Source organism: Drosophila novamexicana, unplaced genomic scaffold (genome assembly GCF_003285875.2).
Source record: "Drosophila novamexicana strain 15010-1031.04,08,12 unplaced genomic scaffold, DnovRS2.1 tig00001270-arrow-arrow-pilon, whole genome shotgun sequence".
Taxonomy (NCBI): Eukaryota; Metazoa; Arthropoda; class Insecta; order Diptera; family Drosophilidae; genus Drosophila; species Drosophila novamexicana.
Window position 1 is genome coordinate 776,931 of NW_020824847.1, and position 17,197 is coordinate 794,127.

At 42.7% G+C, this 17,197-nt stretch overlaps 4 protein-coding genes across 7 annotated transcripts in view; 2 read left to right on the forward strand and 2 right to left on the reverse strand.

Annotated features, from left to right (window-relative positions):
* The first annotated feature begins 1,002 nt into the window (after positions 1–1,002).
* Positions 1,003–2,593, forward strand: LOC115766832 (60S ribosomal protein L17). Its single transcript, XM_030710871.1, has 2 exons — positions 1,003–1,093; positions 1,982–2,593. The coding sequence occupies exons 1-2, from the start codon at positions 1,013–1,015 to the stop codon at positions 2,459–2,461; spliced, it is 561 nt and encodes a 186-aa protein (XP_030566731.1). The 5' UTR covers positions 1,003–1,012; the 3' UTR covers positions 2,462–2,593.
* A 750-nt stretch (positions 2,594–3,343) lies between these two features.
* Positions 3,344–4,839, reverse strand: LOC115766831 (zinc finger protein 184-like). 2 transcript variants are annotated; one of them, XM_030710870.1, is made up of 3 exons: positions 4,601–4,839; positions 4,151–4,517; positions 3,344–4,083 (listed from the first exon to the last, which is right to left on the reverse strand). In XM_030710870.1, exons 1-3 carry the CDS (start codon positions 4,763–4,765, stop codon positions 3,473–3,475), a joined length of 1,143 nt encoding a protein of 380 aa, XP_030566730.1. In that variant the 5' UTR covers positions 4,766–4,839; the 3' UTR covers positions 3,344–3,472. The 2 variants fall into 2 exon arrangements, with proteins under 2 accessions (XP_030566730.1, XP_030566729.1); XM_030710869.1 differs by having other exon boundaries at positions 3,344–4,092.
* A 519-nt stretch (positions 4,840–5,358) lies between these two features.
* The window catches only part of LOC115766895 (flotillin-2), a 119,560-nt gene continuing 107,721 nt past the window's right edge, over positions 5,359–17,197 (forward strand). For 2 of the 3 annotated variants that reach the window (XM_030710967.1, XM_030710970.1), the window contains exons 1-2: positions 5,359–5,457; positions 6,745–6,890. In XM_030710967.1, coding sequence (XP_030566827.1) covers positions 6,842–6,890 — 49 coding nt within the window. In that variant the 5' untranslated portion in view covers positions 5,359–5,457; positions 6,745–6,841. Of the gene's footprint in view, positions 5,488–6,744; positions 6,891–17,197 lie in introns of all 3 variants that reach the window. The other variant, XM_030710969.1, reaches the window with a different exon arrangement.
* Positions 9,518–11,782, reverse strand: LOC115766811 (glucose dehydrogenase [FAD, quinone]). The gene is made up of 2 exons (XM_030710846.1): positions 11,614–11,782; positions 9,518–11,554 (listed from the first exon to the last, which is right to left on the reverse strand). Exons 1-2 carry the CDS (start codon positions 11,780–11,782, stop codon positions 9,840–9,842), a joined length of 1,884 nt encoding a protein of 627 aa, XP_030566706.1. The 3' UTR covers positions 9,518–9,839.

A 17,197-nucleotide genomic window follows, 5' to 3' on the forward strand; every position in this document is an offset into this window, starting at 1 on the left:
CTGACTAACTAAGTACATGGAGCGCAAGAAATGTATGGGAAATTTAAGAATGCTCTCCTGATTATACACATAAATATAATATATATATATATATATATATATATATATATATATGTGTGTGTAAACGGCAACGACAGCAGCTAGTCGAAAAGAGCGTAAACAAAAAAGGAAAGAAAACAGAAAAGTATAATAAGCAGATGAAATCTCAACGAAACGCTGTGGCAGCAAATTGAATTAATTCAATTAATTTGCATTGTAAGTACATATGAAAATGGCAGAATTGTAATATAGAAATTGTGGGGAAGCAACTAACTAAACGATTGGAGCTTAAATGAATAACGTTTTGTGGTTGTGCCAAGTACCACTCATGAGCAATTTGTGCAGGTTGTGAATGCGCACAATGTGTTGCTGCGGAAGGAAATGAAAGCAACATATTGCGGCTAGACGAAATTACTTCAATTGCGCTCTTTTCAATATTTAAATTAATAAACAAACAACAAATTAAAAGGCGCGCGCGCTCTTTATCTTTAACGCACAACAGAAAGCTCGCTGATATGATATATACAGCTGCTGGTTTGAATACAACACTGTGTGCGATAGCTGCCACCCATATACACGCACGCTGTGCAACACTGTGTGTTGTGTTGTATCGATAACGATTCGCTGCCATATCAAGCATGGCCGCCCATCGACTGTCAAAGGTTCTTTTCCGGTTTCGTACACGACGAAGGAGGTACGCTGAATTGGCAAAGCCGCAAATAAATTTTTAAACATCGCCATAACATATATATATACACGAACAAAACGCGTAAAATATAAAAGATCATAAAGTGCTGTTTGCTGTGTGCATGAAATTGCAATGCTTATGCAAATACAAACAGCCACAAATTGACTGCAAAAATTGTGTTATTTTTTTTCTGTGTACATACAAAACATATATGTATTTTTTTTTTCTTGTTGAAGTGATTTAACGCATTGGCATTTACTATATATATTTTGTAGATATTAAATAATGGGCCGTTACTCACGTGAGCCAGATAACGCCACCAAGTCGTGCAAGGCGCGCGGTCCCAATCTACGTGTTCATTTCAAGGTAAGCATTCCCGGAAAGATGGCTCCTTTGCGGATGCAGACGGACGCCAAATATGTTGTTGTTGTTGACATTGGCAAAACTCTGCTTAGGCCGTAGTGTGCGTGTGTGTGTGTGAGCGAGCGTGTGCAACATAAATCAGTGAATCGTCTGCCAAATTAAATGCAGGTTTTCACTTTTGCATTGTTGCTAGATCAATATGGACAAGCTCATCAGCTGAACGCGGCGATAATATAAAGACCACGTCGCGCTCTTCTAAAGTCTTGTCCACAGCCCTAATTAAAGCCAAGTCGTGGGCGCACTTTAATGTGTAAAATGCGCGCATTTTAACGCGTGCCTTTTCAGTTCAAGTGTGCCCAAAACAAATTTAGCCATGTTAAAACAGCGGCGAGCAGCGTTCAATGTGGTCGTCTCTACCTGTAGCTTGGCACAACGCTCAAAATCTAGGATTTTTTGACTAATGATAATTACCATTGGACAGTCACACTGGAAACAAAAAAAAAACGGGCGCATTATGTTTGTAATCGTGCATAACCAAGCGATTATTGAAATGCATGCGCCCATAGCGAAAACTTCCAGGCATGTTAAAACAGCGGCGATTTGCTTTTAATGTGATCGTCTCTACCTGTAGCATGGCACAACGCTCAAATATTATCAAAACTGGCGCATTATGTTTGTGATCGTGCATAACCAAGCGATTATTTAAATGCATGCGCCCATAGCGAAAACTTCCAGGCATGTTAAAACAGCGGCGATTAGCATTTAATGTGATCGTCTCTACCTGTAGCATGGCACAAAGCGACACACACACACACACACATGTATCAATTACTCGCTTGCCCCTTTTAACTTTCTGTAATATTGTTAATATGTTGGTTCCTTTCTTGTTAGAACACGCACGAGACAGCACAGGCCATCAAGCGCATGCCCCTGCGTCGTGCCCAGCGCTTCCTGAAGGCCGTCATCGATCAGAAGGAGTGCGTGCCCTTCCGCCGTTTCAATGGTGGCGTTGGCCGTTGCGCCCAGGCCAAACAGTGGAAGACCACGCAGGGTCGTTGGCCAAAGAAGTCCGCCGAGTTTCTGTTGCAGCTGCTGCGCAATGCGGAGGCGAATGCTGACTACAAGGGACTCGATGCCGATCGCCTAGTTGTTGATCACATTCAGGTGAATCGCGCTCAGTGCCTGCGTCGTCGCACGTACCGTGCCCATGGTCGCATCAATCCCTATATGTCGTCGCCGTGCCACGTCGAGGTCATCCTGTCCGAGAAGGAGGAGGTCGTCGCCAAGGCAGCCGATGATGAGCCCACGAAGAAGAAGCTCTCCAAGAAGAAGCTGCAGCGCCAAAAGGAGAAGATGTTGCGTTCTGAATAAAATGTGTTCTGGAACGTGGGCAGTGGCGGTGTACGTCGCCAGCCGCCAGACGCCCAGGCCGGTGTTAAACAACTGAAACAAACGTCATTTTTTTTTTTTTTCAACAATACAAACATAAATTCACAGTTTCAATATGCTCGTGTGTGTGTCTGTGTGTGTATATTTAAGAAAAGGAAAGCAACTGCGATATCATATCCAAAAACTCGCCTCAAATTGCAAGTTAAGCCCAAAATGATGCTTCGATCTTCTCCCATTTGTTAGTCTGGACTAGCGGAACCGCAGCGGGACGCAATAAAGATCATTATTACTTGTATTTCATGGAGGGCTTCAATGGCATCATCCGGGATGTATTCCCTTTGCAATTAGCAGCTATATTATTAACTGGCTTTGCCCACTTCCTGGAAACTCACGCGCTCCATAAAAGCACCTAACATTTTACATAGATCCTTGGCAAATAAGATTGAAAAGAGGCGGACTTATAAGAAACTAACTCGCAATAGCTGGTCATAATCCCAACTACCGTTACCTTCAGCTTCATGGGTTTCCATCAGTCTGGCCATCAAGCACATTTGTTTGGCTTGTGCTTGCAGTCTGGCAACGCAGCGCGTCCAGTGTTGCTCTCCCTAGCATTAATTATTTTCGTCTGGATAAGTTTGAAAATGATATATACACAATGGCACAGAGCCTAAAACAGCTGTTAGTATTTTCTAAACAGCTGTTCGAATATTGACAAGCAATAAGTCCGTTGTGCAACACTGTTTTCGTGCTGCCTCACTCGCACACGCAGCGAGCATATTCCGGCTGAACGTGAATGTTTACTTTGTGCAAAGAAAGAGATAGCATGTTGGCGAGCATCAGTTAAAAAGAGAAAGGAGAACCGGCTATCTATGAAATGTGCCATATATTTGCATTTCCTATAAACGAAATAACATATTTGTGGCTAAATACTTGTTGGCTAGATGACTTGTTTTCAGTTCTGTTTTCGATCTTGGACATCCAAGTCGTCGGGATTCATTTGTTGGCCTCGCCCAGTGGCCGTTGGAGCAGCTTGTCGCTGTTGGCCGCACTGAACTGCGGCTTTCGGCGCACGATCTTCGGATTGGGATGCTTCTGCTCGACAATGTGCTGCTGGAGCTGCTGCTTGCGCATGAAGCCCTCATCGCAGACAATGCAGGCATATGGCTTGCGTATGCTGTGCACAAAATGATGCACATTGCGATTCTCGGCGCGACTGAATTGCTTGCCACAGATCTGGCAGCTGTAGTTCTTCTCGCCGCTATGGCACAGCAGATGCTTCAGCAGGTTGACCGCATTCGTGAACGTCGCCTCGCAGTGCTCGCACTTGAGGTCGCGCAGCTGCGTGTGCTTCGACTTGATGTGATTCTCCAGCAGACGTTTGCGCTTGAAGCTGCGCTCGCACTGGCCGCACTTGAAGTTCGCCTGGTTCTGGTGTATGGTCAGCAGATGGGTGCGCCAATTGGCACGCTGTGCAAAGCTGGCGCCGCACAGGGCGCATTTGTATGGCCGCTCGCCGGTATGGACGCGCTCGTGCTCCTCCAGACCCTGACGGCGGGCGAACGTCTTGCCGCAATACGTGCAGCTCAGGCTGTTCGGGCGTGCAACTGCGGCAACTGCAACTGCAAAAGTTATAAATTACATTGCGGGTAATGGTACGAGACTGTGCATCACCTGTCTGCTGCGGGCTGAAGCTTTGCTCGTCCTCTGTTTCGGAGCACTTGTCCACGGAATCCGTATCGTCGGAGCACTGCTCTATCAGATTCATATCTTCGGAGCATTGCTCAAGCAGTTCGCTTTCCTCAAAGCAACGATCCATAAGCGCATCCGTTGGCTCCGGACACTCTTCGATCAGGTCGTCGACCAGGTCCGACTCCAAACTGTTTTCGTCACTGAGGAACTCTGACTGCCGTTTGAGACGTGCCTCATACAGCCGGACTGTGCGTTTGTGCAGCTCCGTTATTTCCAGACGTGCCGCAAACAATTGACGCTCCATTTCCTCATAGTTGAGCAGGCTCACCTTGCAGGTGCTGCACACGAACTGCCAGAAAGGTGAGAGGCATGGTTTAAGAATCTCTTTATCTTTTATAATTATTATTATATTGTTGCCAGCCAGGCTCTCACCGTCGAGTGCAACTGATCCTCTTGCAGCTGATAGCCCAGCACCATGGCCAAGATGTTGGCCAGGGTTTGTTGCTCGTCGCCCGACGCACTGCAGCGCTTTTCGAACATGTGCTCGTACACCTTTCCGTCCGCGAAGCTGCAGTTGCACAGGTAACAGCGCGGCATTTTCAATTTAACAGTTTAGCTGCGGTTCGTTGGGTAAATTCATCTCAGACAATTGGCCAAAATTTGCTCTAAAATCAGCTAATTGCGATTTATCGATAAACGATAAACATGCAAAATCGTTTCCCGGCATTTACAAAACGCGAGTTGAGCAAAATAAATGAATGTTGAAAATATTCGATTTATTGCTGTCGCTTTTCGCATTCAAACATTTGTTTTATGGCGCTAAATTGAAAGTTCAATTCATTTAATATGGGCATAAAATCAGAATACATTTAATACTAGCATATTTGTCTTGCATTCGCCAACAAATAGCGTATTTTGCAGTCTTGAGTGCAATTTTTTGAATTCCCAATTGTTGTTGATTTTATTTAATAATTTGTTTGCTATATTTATATTGATTTTTCAGTCTGGCGTTTAATCGATTAGGCGCTTACAGCAGTGTTGCATAAAATGCCAAAATTGAGCACACATTTGCGGCAAGCTGGTCACACTTGTCGATGAATCCCATTACATTTCGATAGCAAGCAGCGCACACATCGATAGTCTTAATAGAAAATATAACATTGCCAATTCGATTGCGGAGTTCTGCGGTAAAGTGCCGGAACAATTGCGCGTGGTTATTGACGCCTTCCATTTAATTCATAAATAATACAAATAAAATAACAATCAAGTGTTTGCGAACGTGTGTATTGGTGCGTACTACTTGTTGTCGTTTACAAACGGTATTATTTTGTTTGTTTGTTTTTTTTTTTTAAGTGTAAATGTGGGTGCATCTGAAAGCGAAATCTGTGAAGTGCCGCTAGTTTTTCGCGCGTATCGTTTAATTTTTTTCTCTCATAATTATTTTGCTCTTTTTGGCGCCTTCTGAGCGGCGGAGCATTTGCTGCGTTTGGCGGCAGCAATAATAACAATTCAATAATAAAAATAAACGACAAGTTCTTGTTTACTTCCAATAAGAATTCGGCACAGCAGCAGCAGCGGCAGCTACCCCAACTAGAACGCAAACAGCGGCAGCAGCAGCAGCAGCGGCAACTAGGGGTTATTTTTTCTGTGTATATGTATGTGTGTGTGTGTGTGTTTCTATTGTTGCATTTGCTGTGCTGCTTTTTGTTCTAAGCTAAATAATGTACATATATATATGTATGTATGAGAAGCTGAAGATGAGCTCATGATAAGGTGGCGCGTTGTCTGTTCTCAATATTTTTGTTTTTTATATCACACGCACACACACACACACGCACACGCACACAGCACATATCAAACATCCTCCCATCACATTGACGTCGCAGCGCAGTTGCTGCGCTGCTGCGCCACCCAAATGCTTCAATGTTTGCGTCATGCGGCCGCCACCAGACCCATTCTATGGGACGCCATTAGATATTGTTGTTGTTGTTGTTGCTGTTGCTGTTGTTGTTGCTGTTCTAATTTTATATAGCGTGCGTTTTGCTGTGAGTAGGTGCTTGAATTTTGTTTCGTATGTGTATATTTTTTTTCGTGCGTATCAAATCGAAACAAAATAATTCAATTATCGCGAGACTCATTTTTTTTTGTTTTGTTTGGTTTTTAGTTTTATTTATGCGGGAATCTTGATAAAAATAATTATTAATGGAAATATGTCTGTGCTGGTGTGTTTTACCCATGTGTTATCCATATAAATTGCCGAGAACAAGTTGTCGTTAATGTTGTTGTTGTTGTTGTTATTGTTATTGCACTGATTGCTGTTGTTGACGCTGCCGCCGCCCAAAAGCCAAAAGCAAACGCAAAAGCACAACAAAATAAATGAATAAAATAGAAGCGTGCTTAAGCGCAATAGGGAAAAATGTGTAGCATACTTTCCGGCGGCACAGGAAACACTCGTGGCACAAAAAGTGTTGCCTACCACTCGGGCTGGCAATTGAATTGAAGCTCCGCTTCATTTATATCGGTTTTGTTGCTCGCTTTTGTTTTATTTATGCCATTTTGTTATTGTTATTGTTTAGCCAACACGCATAGTCGAATATCTGCCATACGCAAAACGTGCACACATTTAAATATTACATCCAACAAGGAGGACAGCCCACAACAGATTCTTCCAGCATGGGCAACATACACACAACGGGCCCAAATGAGGCTTTAATTGTTTCAGGTGAGTTTCTGCCATAATTGCGCACTATGGGCAAGTTTCGTATTTATATTAACATAAACATACAGCAGGGCGGGTCCGTAAATACAAAGCAGAAAAAATGATTTTAGTTCGGTTCACGATTGCAACCAACTCAGCCTGCCCTTTGATTTGGTTCATTTGAATTTAAGCTTTGGCTCATGGTTAACAAATTTTTCTGGGAGTTTCGTTTCCGCACCGGCTTGCAGTCCATATTGTGGGTTATTTGTAAAATTTGTAGAAATAAAAACAACATAAACTTCGATATGCAGAACGTGTTACGGTTCGAATCGTGAACTTAATCGCGAGCCTTGGTTCATCACATTTATTTCAGTTTACCATTAACTTAAATTAATATTATTTATATATATCCACTTGTCGAAGTAGGTAAATTGTTTATATTCAGCGCACTTTAACTCTTGTCGTAGCTATCAAAGTCTTGCAATAATATTTGCAATTGATGAAAAATAACATTTTTTTTGATAATACATGGTTCGGGCTTAGCTTTTAATTTGCCTGTTCTTTGAACCGGCTCAAGGTACCGTTCGTTTTGCCTCAAATGTTGTTGACACGCCTTTTTGCAATTTGAAATAGTTTCATATAATCTAAACACAAGCCCGTCGACTAGCTCCAACAAATATCTCTCTACCCAGATGCTATTAATGCTGCCCATTGTGTGGTCTTAAGTACTCGCACATTTGCATATAAATATATAAATTTTCTCTTACCTCTTTCCTGCTGATTGCCGCTCTCCGCCCTTTATACTAACATTTTAAATGCAGCAATTAAGTAAAACCAACCGCATTGTTGACAGTTGCCAGCTGCCACGATTCGTGCTGCATACTTTGCGTCGCTTAGCCAGAAATCGCCAGGCCTGCTCATTATTTCAATTATGCTCAAGTGGGGTATATTAACTTTTTGAAAGAAGTCTGAAGCTTCTACATCAACTGCAGATCGGGCTTGTTTTTAAATTCCCAACATTTCTGCACATTTTCTGTGTTTTTTATACCCTGAACCCATTAAAAATGCGTAAAAAGGGTATTATGTATTTGTGCAAATGTATGTAACAGGCAGAAGGAAGCATCTCCGACCCCATAAAGTATATATATTCTTGATCAGCATCAATAGCCGAGTCGATCTAGCCATGTCCGTCTGTCTGTCCGTCCGTCTGTCCGTATGAGCTAGATACTTGAAATTTTAGATGTAGATGCTCCTAGTGCCTGTGCAGATCGAGTTTGTTTCCGATAATCGATATTTTACTCTGTTTCCAAGCAATCGATAGAAATCGATATCGACATCCGGTTTTTTGAGCAAATTGGGTAAATATTAAGAGCTAGAGTCACCAAACTTGATATGTTGCTTCTAGAATATTATATATATATCAAGTATCTTTCATTTTATAGCTATCGCCACCTCCCCGCTACCACCGCAGAGCTATAAATCAAGTTAAAAACCCGACTAAAATTGCCCACCAATTTAAGCCACAATTTTGATGCAATTGACCTTTTGAGAATACACAAATATTCTATGGTACAATAAGATATACTGTAGAAAATTTCGTTAAGATTTCGTAAAGCAAAGTTAAGTTTTACTGCGCATATGGATTCCAAGAATTTCTGTATACATGTACGCACACACATTCATGCGCGTTTGCTTCGAATTATATCAACAGTATTGCAATTGCGATTGTTTTCTGTGCTGCTATTTTAATTCGGTCTTATCTCAATAATTAGTTGTTATTATGAGTAGAGTCGTTAGCAGATAATGCGGTCGTTTGCGAGCTCGAACCCTGCTGAACATCAAATATTCTTCGAGAAATTCCTGCTTAACTCAGACCTAAAGCACAAGAGAAATTCGATCAAATCTTCGAAACAAAAACCAAAAAAGCACAGAAAGAAAAGGAAAACGAGAAAATTAGAATATCTTTGTCACGCCGAGGTTTGAATACCCTTGTAGACATTAGCCTTAAGGCTTTGAGGATATGTGAAAAGAATGAAGCTGAGTTCGAAGAAAATATATTGGAAAACAGAAAATAAACATACAAAAGCTCAGTTTTCAAACGATTCTTGAAGCATAGTTCAATTACTAAATGCCCGAGTTGGTCAAGTTGTCTTGATAGACAAAAAAGTCTTCCTACTGTTCGATTGATCGTTCCTATGGCAGCTATATGATATAGTGCTACGATCCGACCATTTCTGATATATGTACTGCCCGATCTAGAATATGTATATGCTTTATGGACTCGCAGACGTCTCCTCTACACATTTCAAGACAAAATTATATTACCCTCTACAAGGGCATACGAAAAGCTAGGGTATCGCTTCTCTTGTTACGCGTGCTTTGCGAAAAAATAAGCCTCCTGCTGATGCATATTGAAATTTTTGTACGCATCAACAAAATCAACAACAAGGAGGAGGCTGGCAACCACAGGGGCAACGGGCACGGGCACCGGCTCTGCCTTTGCGTACTGATAACCACTTGTAAGCACACACCCCTTGGCTACGAGGCAGCTCATCTAGTTGCCACCCGCGCCCCCTCTACCGCCGGCTAAACAATTCGCAACCCCCCTTTGAACTGGGCCCCCATGCTACGTTTGCCTTGGGTACAGCCAACAGCATCCGCTGGCAAAGTTTTCAGTTTCATGTTTTGACTATTTTATGACTGGCGACAGCGTCGAAACCACCCCATTGGATATTGCGGCTGTGCCTAGTCGAAAGTGTTTCAACCCTCGTCACTTGGGACTGGGTGAATGCACTCTGCGGCCGGCCGGTCAACCCCCAGCTTGGGCTTGGGCTTGGGCTTAGGCTTGGGCTTGGGCAACGGGGCTTCGGGAGCAGCTCTCGCCCGTCTCTCATTAGGCGATTTCATTTAATTAACTTGGCCGAAGCAAACAACCAACTCGGAGCACTTCTGGCGTTACCCTTTCCTCAGAGCTCAGAGCCAATCGGCCCTTATCAGGTCGGCTGCCTTCTCGCCGATCATAAAGGCCGCCGCATTCGTGTGGGCGGTGGGCGGGAGAGGGATGACGCTGGTGTCCACCACGCGCAGCTTCCGCATGCCGTGCACCTTGAGCTCGGGGCTGACCACGGCGGTGGCATCACTCGCCGGACCCATGCGGCAGGTGGCCACCTGGTGGTGCAGCGTGTAGGACAAGGTGCGTATCGAGCAGCGCCAGTAATCGTCCGACCCGAAGGGCTTATCCTCACAGCCGGGCACTGGACGATCCAGGAGACGAGCGCCGACAGCCTGCAGTGCTGGCATCTGGGCGATGCGTATGGCCTCCTTGATGCCGTCGAGCAGCTGCTCCACATCCTGCTCGGCGGAGAAGTACTTGGGATCAATGCGTGGCCATTCGAGCGGGTTGCGATTGTGCAGCCAGAGCCGGCCCACAGACTGGGGTTTGAATTGCATGACGAGAAAGGTGAAGTGATCCTGCTGACTCCTGGCCAAATGGCGATACATTTTCTCATAGATCTCATCCTTGAAATTGGCGCCCTTTGTGAGCGCCGTGCCCTCATCGCTAGCCAGGCTGCCGTCCACCTGAATAAGCTCAATGTCGGGTTGATTCTCGGGAGATTGCGCCGTGGGCACTTTGATGAAGGTGAGCGTCTCCACGCCCCCGATGCTGGACAGCTGCGTGTCCGCGCGACCCAGCGTAAAGTCTTTTAACGTGGACACCGACAAGCGCGAACTGAACAGCGTCTGGCCCGTGGTGTTCGTCACAAAGGTGGGTCCGAAGTGGCACATGTGATCGTAGAGGAGCTTACCCACCGGCAGGGCTTGGACCACTGGCAAACCGATCGCTCGCAAATTATCTTCCGGACCGATTCCTGAGAGCATCAGGAGCTGCGGCGAGTTGAAGGCGCCCGCCGACAGGATGACCTCCTTGCGTGCGCGCACCTGATAGCGACGACCTCCGTGCAGCAGCTCCACGCCGTAGGCGGACTTAGTGGCGTCATCAATGAGCACGCGAGTGACCCGCGCCATGGTCAGAATGTGCAGATTGTTGCGACGCGGTCGGACGGGCTCAATGTAGGCGCGAAAGGCGCTGTGCCGGCGACCCTTCAGCGTGTTGGCCTGGACATAGGACACGCCCAGCTGCGACTCCCCATTGTAGTCGGTGCGCGGATGACCCGCCTGCTGGGCGGCACGGACATACGCGTGCGCCAAGCTGCTGCGAAAGCGCACATCCTCCACGCTCAGCGGACCGCTGTGATTGTGGTACGGCGACTGCTCCAAGCCTAGGAGCTGGGCGGACTCGCTGCGCAGGAAGTAGGGCAGCACCTGGTCATAGCTCCAGCCGCGGTTGCCCCGCTCGGCCCAGGCATCAAAGTCACGCCGATTGCCGCGATTGTAGATCATGAAATTAATGGAACTGGTGCCACCCAGAACCTTGCCCCGGGGCAGGGCGCAACGGTTGCCGGGCATGCCGCGACAGGCGCGAGGCTGCGGCTGCGATTGGTAGTTCCAGTTGGAGGCGGTCAGCTGCAGTGCGGGCGCCAGCAGCGGCACCAAGTGCATTATGTTCTCCACGCCGCCCGCCTCAACTAAATAGACCTGCCAATTGGGATTCTCGGAGAGGCGTGCGGCCAGCGTGCAGCCAGCGGCACCGGCGCCGACCACAATGAAGTCGTAATTGCCGCGGGGCACTGTTGAGGAATTTTATTTGAATTGGGCAGGCACTGAGATTCGGGTGCACATCACTTACGATCGCTGTAGATGGGCAGGCTGATCACATTGCCCAGTCCCAGTTGACGCAGCTGCTCCAGATTCGCCTGCTGCTGCTCTGTATTTCTTGTTTTCGTCGTTTTCAGGGCCAAGGCAAGTGGCAGCAGCAGCAGCAGCAGCTGCCACAGTGGAAACGGACGCCCGATCATTGTTGAATAACCGTACGCTTGGCCAATTCGCTGGCGACTGTGCCGGTGAAATTTGGTTTCTGGTCCATTTCAATGCTGTCTGCGCACAGTGCTGCAATTCCCATTTGAATTGTATGAATTTCCAAGTTGTGATGTAAATATATAATATATTTATTTGACTTCTACATTTCGGAAAAGTTCTGTAATTATTCCAAACATTGCCAAAGCTATTTGTTATCTTGATTTTTACGTCCTCCATGGTCACATTTCTCCCTTCTTTTTTGAGTATTTAATTTGATCTCGTCACATTCACTTATATAAGTTTGTTTACGTCCTCCTTGATTTGTTGAGTTGTAGTTATTTAAGTCTTGTTCTTGCCACAGCAAACTATTATTTAGAGTTATTTTCTCCTTGATCACATTTAGGAATATCTGTATCTTATTATATATATTGCATATTTATATTTTTGCATATATATATTTAACTGAAGTATTTAATTTTGCATGGTCACACTGTCTTCTTTTTATTTGTATATATCATGGTCATATTTATCTATCTTTAGCTTGTCAATGTTTTCTTTATGGTCTTCATCTTGTCGCAAACAACTTTTTATTGAAGGTCTTTCTTTTTTGCTCTGCCTATACGTACTGCCAACTCCTCCATGGTCACATTTAGCCTGCTTCATTTGACAATTTATAAATAGCCTTAGCTTTTCAGCTAGTCTTATAGGTATATGTTAGCATTATTTTTCCATTGTCACTTTATGTTGAGTATTATATATTCTAGGCTTACTCCTATTCTCCATGCTCACATTATAGTTCTCTACCCATATTGAAGTAATTTTGTTGCATTTTTCAATAAACTTTGTGCCACTGTGCAGCGTTGGCTTCTTCATGGCTTCATTAGCGTGATGCTTGGCTCATCTTAGTTTTCATTTGGGCTCAACGCATTTTATTACCAACTGCCTATTAGCGTTTATTGTGTAGCTTGCTCCCTCTCTCTCTCTCTCTTTCTTTCTCTCTCTCTCGCCCTCTCTTTCCCTCTGTATCACTCGGTCGCTGACTGTTTCTTTGGTCGCCACCTTTCCCCTTAACTTGGCTTTTGTGCGTGGCTCATTTGACCAGGCCCGTTGGCATTTGGACGGCTTCTTTTGCCAACTGCTTGCCTGGATTTCGCTGAAGTTCTGGTTCTGCGTCAGTTTATGTGCTGCCCGCTGTTATCTGCATAGCGGAAACTATAAACACTTGTTAGCTAACAACTGGAGAGTGCTTGACTCGGTGACTCCGACTCCGACTCCGACTCTGTCTTTGAATATTTAGCTTAGCTGGCTTTCTGCCAGGGGATTTGTTAGCTGTCAACCCCATAAGCAACCCCATTAGCGCGTTTTTTTTTGCTTTTTAATATTTATTATACCCTGTAGTCAGTGAACGTGTCCCAAACAGGCGGTATATTGTGTGTGAAAGGCGATAGGTGACATCTACCAAGAGTCAGCTACAAAATATATTAACTTGAGCAGTATTATTGGCCGAGACGAATTACTAATATACGTACAGTGCGAGCGAGAGATTTCAATTTGAAATTGATCGATAAATATCGATTTTAATCGCCGTTTTTTGAGCTTAAATCAAAAGTGAACAGGCCAGAGACTCGAAAAGATTGCATTGAATTATATACATATGTTTTCGATAGTTCGATAGTTCGTACCTTATCAATAAATTTCGATAAATGTCGATTTGCAAGCTTATTTTTTTAAGCATATTTCAAAGATTACAGTTACTGTAAATAACGAAGCTTTCTCCTTTATCAACACAAAACAAATATCTCGCTTACCAACTTCCACATACCCTATAAAAATATATATAAGCTATCGCCACGTAACATTTGATAGAGACAGGACAATAAGAACCCGAGCTACATAAGGCAAAGGGAAGAAGCAGCACAGATAGTTTGTATAGGCGGAAGCTAGAATGTTTGTAAGGGCAGCTCGCCGCTGTGTACAGGGTAACTGCTAGTCAGGCACTCTCGCGTAGAGTCCCGTGACTTGTTTGATTTTATTTTATTTCGCTTTTACACATGACAAAGTTGAAAGAAAACATAATTACGAACCTCGAACGCAATCTGGGCAGATTAAACGGGCTTCAGACTGACAGCCACCCTATGCCAGGCCTTTGTTTAGTTGCAATAAACCACCCCACAGCGGAGGCTGTGCCATGGGATGCAGACACGATGCCTGCAAGCGCCTGTTTGTCCGATCTGTCCGGCATATTGAAAATAGGCAGCAAGTGCGCCAAATCCCCGGCAACCATTCGTAAATCTGGCAACTGGCAATCGACAGGCCGGTTTGGTTTTTGTTTTGGTCAGGCAATCGCTGGATTCAGTCAAATCTGTCTGGCTGCCAGTCGAGTCACCTGCATATGCCCAGCAGCACCTGCTGAACCGTTGGCACTGGCAACGCCCACTCTGAATTCATGAATATTTGATGCTTTGATAATGAAAGTGCCGACTTTTGGGCAGGGGAAGGGTGTGCTGAGAGGGCGAAAAGTCGAGATAGCCACATCCGTGCTCAAACTCCAGCGGGGGTAAATGAAATGGGGCGCGAAATAAGAGCTGCTCGGTGATGTATTCAACAAATGGAAGGAATTAAAGTACTTTAAGCTTGACGTACAGAAATCGGCAGCAAAATTTAATTAAAAGATATTATAAATCAAAGAAAACAAGTAAAACTAATAATAATAAATATTCTATTTGTTGAATAAAACACAAACAAGTACTCAAAGCTAGACGTGCAAAAATTAGTAATTAAATATAATTTGATGGGAAAATAATAATAATAATAGTAAAATAAATAATAGTCAATAATCAATCACATAAATTATATAAATAAATGATATGAATACAAAATTTAATATATTTTTCGAGAGCCAACTATTATGATGTATCTAGACTCTAAGAAAAACCCAACATTTATCGATATTTCCATTTTATTTAATATATATTGAATATTTAAAATTATGTTGCACGCAAATATTATTTAACAGTTTATGTCTGTAGCTCTTAAGCGACATATTACATTGCCTCAGTTGGTTGTTCAGGAAAATAGATATTGGGCTCGTAGAAGCCTTCCTCTGCTGGTATATCCATTAATGTATACATTTTCAATGGATACAGGGTATAATTATTTGAACTTGTCTCGACTACCTTGGTGCATTTGCAGAGCTTAAAGCTGCGCTTCAAAAGCTGCGTTTACTTAAAGTTGTTTTCACCTAAAACCAAACTTTGTTGCATACTTTCAAGCGCCGCACACGAAGTGCTTAAACTTGTTTTGATAAACACAAATCTCGCATTATCGATCTAACAAAATTGTTTTAAATACTCGCATTTGAAAATAAAGTCAAGGTGAAGGCAGAACTTAAACTACCTACCCTAAGGACGGCAAGTAGAAATAAAACAAACTCAATAATTAACACGAATTTGGCAATTAGACAAGATAATTTGATGCCTAGCTAAAATTAGAAACAATGCATTTGTTCAGCGAAATAAAGACTGGAAAATACCCTGTAGACGGAATTAAAATAACATTTTTTGTGATTTATGTGCTTGACATGAACACAATGCATTTAGTTTGTAAATGAATATAAAAATGGAAAATATTAACTAAATTGGATGATTTAAAGCTTGACGAAGTTAGCTCGGATTTCTTGGACATGAAAATATCAGATGCGAGCCCAACTTTATGATACACTTTATAACACGTTTTATGTGCGAACAGGGTATTCGAATGGAACTCAAATGGAATATGTGATTGCCGCTCGCATATTATTTCCGCAACAATAAAAGACGAGAAACAGCATTTAATAAATCTGAAAAAAAAAGAGTCTAAACAAAAATCAACAACAAACAAAAAGGCGGCATTTGATTTGGGCGAAGTCGCAGACTTCATGGCTCTCAATTTGATGGTTTTGTTAGCATTTGTTGTTGTTGCTGTTCTTGATTAGCATGAAAATTGGCAAAAAGGCAGGTGAGCAACAAAGAAAACAATGAGAACAAATGTGACAATGAGTTATAGAAGAAGCAGATGCACAAGAAATAAATGATCAGATATAGATGGAAATGAAGAAGCAGAAGTATATAGAAGCACAAATGTCTTATGTATGTTTGTAAATACGGATTAATGTTACGAAAGAATATAGCTCGTGTGAATGTATAGAAAGAGATACTGAAATAAAAAATAATTAGATTAAGACACAAAAAAGTAATACAGATACAGATTCAGATTCAGATTCAGATACAGATACAGATACAGATACAGATACAGATACAGATACAGATACAGATACAGATACAGATACAGATACAGATACAGATACAGATACAGATACAGATACAGATACAGATACAGATACAGATACAGATACAGATACAGATACAGATACAGATACAGATACAGATACAGATACAGATACAGATACAGATACAGATACAGATACAGATACAGATTCAGATACAGATACAGATACAGATACAGATACAGATACAGATGCAGATGCAGATGCAGATACAGATACAGATACATATACAGATACAGATACAGATACAGATACAGATACAGATACAGATACAGATACAGATACAGATACAGATACAGATACAGATACAGATACAGATACATATACAGATACAGATACAGATACAGATACAGATACAGATACAGATACAGATACAGATACAGATACAGATACAGATACAGATACAGATACAGATACAGATACAGATACAGATACAGATACAGATACAGATACAGATACAGATACAGATACAGATACAGATACAGATACAGATACAGATACAGATACAGATACAGATACAGATACAGATACAGATAAGATACAGATACAGATACAGATACAGATACAGATACAGATACAGATACAGATACAGATACAGATACAGATACAGATACAGATACAGATACAGATACAGATACAGATACAGATACAGATACAGATACAGATACAGATACAGATACAGATACAGATACAGATACAGATACAGATACAGATACAGATACAGATACAGATACAGATACAGATACAGATACAGATACAGATACAGATACAGATACAGATACAGATACAGATACAGATACAGATACAGATACAGATACAGATACAGATACAGATACAGATACATATACAGATACAGATGAATTAAAGATATAGATAGAGATACAATGGAATATTCGTATACATATGCATTTTCATGTATATATGTAGATAAATAATTGTATAAATATTCCCATACCAATATTAATATCTATATATGCGGATACAAATACTCACAGCTGCAGATAAAGTTGAGGTGTTATAAAATAGAGTTCAATGTCAATGTCAAAAGAGCTCGTGCCGGCCTGTTCGAAAAGTCCAAAGTCACTCCGAG

Bases quoted from the DNA above. Each gene is read 5' to 3' on its own strand.
- LOC115766832 (XM_030710871.1), top strand. From the start codon at position 1,013: ATGGGCCGTTACTCACGTGAGCCAGATAACGCCACCAAGTCGTGCAAG. The intron at 1,094-1,981 runs GTAAGCATTCCC...CTTTCTTGTTAG, and splicing joins ATCTACGTGTTCATTTCAAG to AACACGCACGAGACAGCACA.
- LOC115766811 (XM_030710846.1), bottom strand. From the start codon at position 11,782: ATGATCGGGCGTCCGTTTCCACTGTGGCAGCTGCTGCTGCTGCTGCTG. The intron at 11,555-11,613 runs GTAAGTGATGTG...ATTCCTCAACAG, and splicing joins CCTGCCCATCTACAGCGATC to TGCCCCGCGGCAATTACGAC.
- LOC115766831 (XM_030710869.1), bottom strand. From the start codon at position 4,765: ATGCCGCGCTGTTACCTGTGCAACTGCAGCTTCGCGGACGGAAAGGTG. The intron at 4,518-4,600 runs GTGAGAGCCTGG...CCTTTCTGGCAG, and splicing joins AGGATCAGTTGCACTCGACG to TTCGTGTGCAGCACCTGCAA. The intron at 4,093-4,150 runs GTGATGCACAGT...TTGCAGTTGCAG, and splicing joins CTTCAGCCCGCAGCAGACAG to TTGCCGCAGTTGCACGCCCG.